This window comes from Equus quagga, unplaced genomic scaffold (genome assembly GCF_021613505.1).
Source record: "Equus quagga isolate Etosha38 unplaced genomic scaffold, UCLA_HA_Equagga_1.0 HiC_scaffold_4913_RagTag, whole genome shotgun sequence".
Classification (NCBI taxonomy): domain Eukaryota; kingdom Metazoa; phylum Chordata; class Mammalia; order Perissodactyla; family Equidae; genus Equus; species Equus quagga.
Window position 1 is genome coordinate 9,929 of NW_025793907.1, and position 4,106 is coordinate 14,034.

Consider the following 4,106-nt stretch of genomic DNA (forward strand, 5'->3'; position numbering starts at 1 on the left):
GAGAGGGCTGGAGGTGCAGGGGGCTGCCCAGGAGCTCCAGGGGAGCAGGCAGAGCAGCTAATGGTGAGCAGGGGCAGGTGGGAGGGCTGGAGGGGCACGGGGCAGCCAAGGAGCTCTGGGGAAGCAGGCAGAGCAGCTAATGGTGAGCAGGGGCAGGTGGGAGGGCAGGAAGTGCAGGGGAATGCCCAGGAGCTCTGGGGGAGCAGGCAGAGCAGCTATAGGCGAGCAGGGGCAGGTGGGAGGGCTGGAGGGGCAGGGGGCAGCCAAGGAGCTCCAGGGGAGCAGGCAGGGCAGCTACAGGTGAGCAGGGGCAGGTGGGCGGGCAGGAGGGGCAGGAGGCTTCCCAGGAGCTCCGGGGGAGCAGGCAGAGCAGCTATAGGTGAGCAGGGGCAGGAGGGAGGGCAGGAGGTGCAGGGGGCAGCCCAGGAGCTCCATGGGAGCAGGCAGAGCAGCTAAAGGTGAGCAGGGGCAGGTGGGAGGGCTGGAGGGGCAGGGGGCTGCCCTGGCTCTTAGGGGAGGAAGGGCACTGGGCCTGAGTTATTCAGAGCCCTCAAGCAGTCAGACCTGAGCAGGCACAGGGAGCAGGGAGAGCTGGTGGCTAAGGGGCCTCAGGTGAGGCTGAGCAGGAGCAAGAGTGTGAGCTGCTGGAGTGGCCGGGTTGGTGCTCCTTGGAATGGATGGGGGACTCTGGGTAGGGATGTCTCTGGTGCTGAAGGTGCAGGGGGGCATCCCTGAGGAGATCCAGTGGGATGCAGTTCTTGTGTCCAGGGGCACCAGTCCTGTTCTGGTGCTTGTGAGGTCTTGGGACAGGAGGGGTAGACACGTGGAAGCAATGTAGGGTGACCCAGGGCAGTGGACCTGGCAGAGGGAAGAGCGAGCGGCTCCTTGGGGCCTGAGCCAGGGCTGCCAGCCTGGGGAGATGCCTGGCAGGGCTCTGGAGCTGAGCAGACAGGACTCAGGGTCAGAAGGGACAGGCCAGGCCCGGACATGTGGGTAAAGGCTGCACCCAAGCCCGTACGGGGGCCTGGGGAGGCTGGCACCTAGAGGAGAGGAACGCCGAGGGCAGTGCACAGCTCCCACCTGCGCCCAGGGGCCGGCTGTGCTGGGGAAGGACCACGGCTGGAGGAGGGCTCTGCAGTGAGCAAGGAGCTGGACAGGCCCAAGAGCAGGGAGGGCGGAGGGCAGGTGGCACTGGCAGGGAGGGGCCGGAGGTGAGCTCAGGAAGCCGGGCCAGGAGGACCTGAGGCGGGAGGGGGCCCAGAGGCAGATGCAGGAGGCTCGGCTGGGGACACACAGGGATGGGAGGGGAGGGGGACAAGGAGACTCCCAGGGATGGGGTCCAGGACAGGGGTGGGGTCCAGGGAAGGGACGGGGTCCAGGACAGGGAAGGGATGGGGTTCAGGACAGGGATGGGGTCCAGGGCAAGGACACGTTCCAGAGCAAGGACAGTGTCAGGGCTGGGACGGGGACCAGGGCAGCGTCAGAGAGAAGGACCCATGTTGCAGTGGCTGCAGAACTGACTCAAAAGACACGGGGCCTGGTGAGCAGAGACAGGCCGTGGTGAGGGCTGGGCGGAGGGCTGGGAGCTAACACAGGCATGTGGGGCAGAGGCCCACCACGCCTGAGGAGGGGCCACTCACCCAGGGCCAGGCCAGGCTTAGTTGATAGGACAGAGGGCTTTGCGAACCAGCAAAAGCCCTCCGGGAGCAGCAGTCTCTGGTCAGGGCTCAGAGAGGGCCTCGGTCAGTCTGCCCACCCATTGGAGGCCTCAGCAAGTACAAGGGGACAGGGGCCTCGAAGGGACTCTAATCCAGGTGGTGATGCTGTGCTGACCGGGTGACCAGTCCAGAGCCCATGGCTGCAGAGTCACCAGCCCAGAGGGACAGGGAGCCACGCAGGGCATTTAGTCTGAAGACTATCCAGAAGCACATAGGCGCTGGACTCAGCAGTGCTCAGGCCTGGGCACCTGACGCCCTCCCCGGACCCTCACAGGGGAAGGCCCTGGTGTAACATGCCTCCTCTCCTGCAGCCTCCACCACGCCCCCGAAGGTCTTCCCGCTGGCCTCACACTCTGCTGGCACATCTGGCTCCACGGTGGCCCTGGGCTGCCTGGTCTCCAGCTACTTCCCAGAGCCGGTGACTGTGTCCTGGAACTCAGGAGCCCTGACCAGCGGTGTGCACACCTTCCCGTCGGTCCTGCAGTCCTCGGGGCTCTACTCCCTCAGCAGCATGGTGACCGTGCCTGCCAGCAGCTTGAAGAGCCAGACCTACATCTGCAACGTAGCCCACCCGGCCAGCAGCACCAAGGTGGACAAGAAAATCGGTGAGAGGAGGGGCCGCAGGGAGGGCATTCCCTGCGAGACAGGCTGGGCTCCGCCCTCCTGCCTGGACCCCAGGGCGGCAGGAGAGGCCTCCTGAGCAAAGGGAGGGGTCTTCTGGGCGTTTCTGCCATGCCCAGAGCAGGGGCAGGCTGGACAGCCCGAACCCAGCCCCTCGGGTCACGGTGGGGGCACGCTGGTGTCAGAGCTCCCAAAACCTGGCCCTGATGTCAGCTCACCCCAAGGCCGCCTCCCTCCACCCTCGGTAACACCTATCTGTTCTCTCTGCAGTCATAAAAGAGTGTGGCGGCTGTCCCACATGCCCAGGTGAGTCAGCTGGGCCTCGGCCTCCACCCCCAGGAGGTGGCCGGAGCACAGGCGTGGCCCATAGGGGACAAGGGCTCAAGAGGAAGCCCACCCAGGTGCTGACCCCGCCCATTGCTATGTCTCCCCCCAGAACGTAGCTCAGTTGGGCCTTTCATGTTCATCTTCCCCCCAAAACCCAAGGACGTCCTCATGAGCTCCCGAACACCCACGGTCACCTGTGTGGTGGTGGACGTGGGTCACGACTTCCCCGATGTCCAGTTCAACTGGTACGTGGATGGAGTGGAGACGCACACAGCCACAACGGAGCCAAAGCAGGAACAGAAGAACAGCACTTACCGCGTGGTCAGCATCCTCCCCATCCAGCGCAACGACTGGCTGTCCGGAAAGGAGTTCAAGTGTAAGGTCAACAACAAAGCCCTCCCAGCCCCTGTCCAGAAGACCGTCTCCAAGCCCACAGGTGAGGGCAGGGCAGATGGGCACGGGGAGGGTACCACCCAGGAGGGATGGTCTGTGCTGACTCCTGTGCCCACAGGGCAGCCCCGGGAGCCGCAGGTGTATGTCCTGGCCCCACACCGGGATGAGCTGTCCAAGAACAAGGTCAGCGTGACCTGCCTGGTCAAGGACTTCTACCCAACTGACATTGACATCGAGTGGAAGAGCAACGGGCAGCCAGAGCCGGAGGCCAAGTACAGCACCACCCCAGCCCAGCTGGACGGCGACGGGTCCTACTTCCTGTACAGCAAGCTCACTGTGGAGACTAACAGGTGGCAGCAGGGAACGACATTCACGTGTGCGGTGATACACGAGGGTCTCCACAATGACTACACGGAGAAATCCGTCTCCAAGTCTCCCGGTAAATGAGCCACACGCCCAGCAACCAACAAGCCATCCCTCCCTCCCCATGGGCTCTCCAGGTCCCACAAGGAGACCTGAGCCCCCACCCTGGTGTACATACCTCCCAGGCACCCAGCATGAAATAAAGCACCCAGCATGGCCCTGGGACCCTGTGACGAGGTCGTGGTTCTTTCTGAGGCAGAGCTCTGGCGCTTGGCCAGGCCTGCAGGCAGCGGGGCAGCCAGGCTCCAAGGCCACATTGTCACTATTACGGGAGAGTGGGTCCCATTCGGATCAGACCCAGGGTGTGGGAACCTGTGCAGGCCGCCCAGGAGAGCAGGAGGGGCTGCCGAGCGGGCAAGGGCCTCACCAGAGGCGGCAGCTCCTCTGGGCCGCCCTCCTGCCAGCAGCAGCTCGGGGCTGGAGTGTGGCCAGGGAACAGGAGAAGCCCCTGCAGAGCCCATCAGGGAAATGCACATGAGGGCATCCCTCCTCTGTAGGAGCCTGAGCTGGGGGACCATGGCCCATCCTTGTACCCCAGGATCTCTGTCCACTGGGTCACTTAAGAGCTCTGCCTGATGGCTCTGGCCTGCACAAGAGGCTTGCAGGCCCATGGTGTGGGGACAG

At 64.5% G+C, this 4,106-nt stretch overlaps 1 gene segment (V, D, J or C); it reads left to right on the forward strand.

Moving 5' to 3' along the window:
- The first annotated feature begins 697 nt into the window (after positions 1-697).
- LOC124232351 (immunoglobulin heavy constant gamma 1-like) lies at positions 698-3,655 on the forward strand. The segment is given in 5 exon segments: positions 698-793; positions 2,011-2,323; positions 2,610-2,645; positions 2,776-3,102; positions 3,178-3,655. Coding segments are annotated over 5 exon segments (1,101 nt in total).
- The last annotated feature ends 451 nt before the right edge of the window (positions 3,656-4,106 follow it).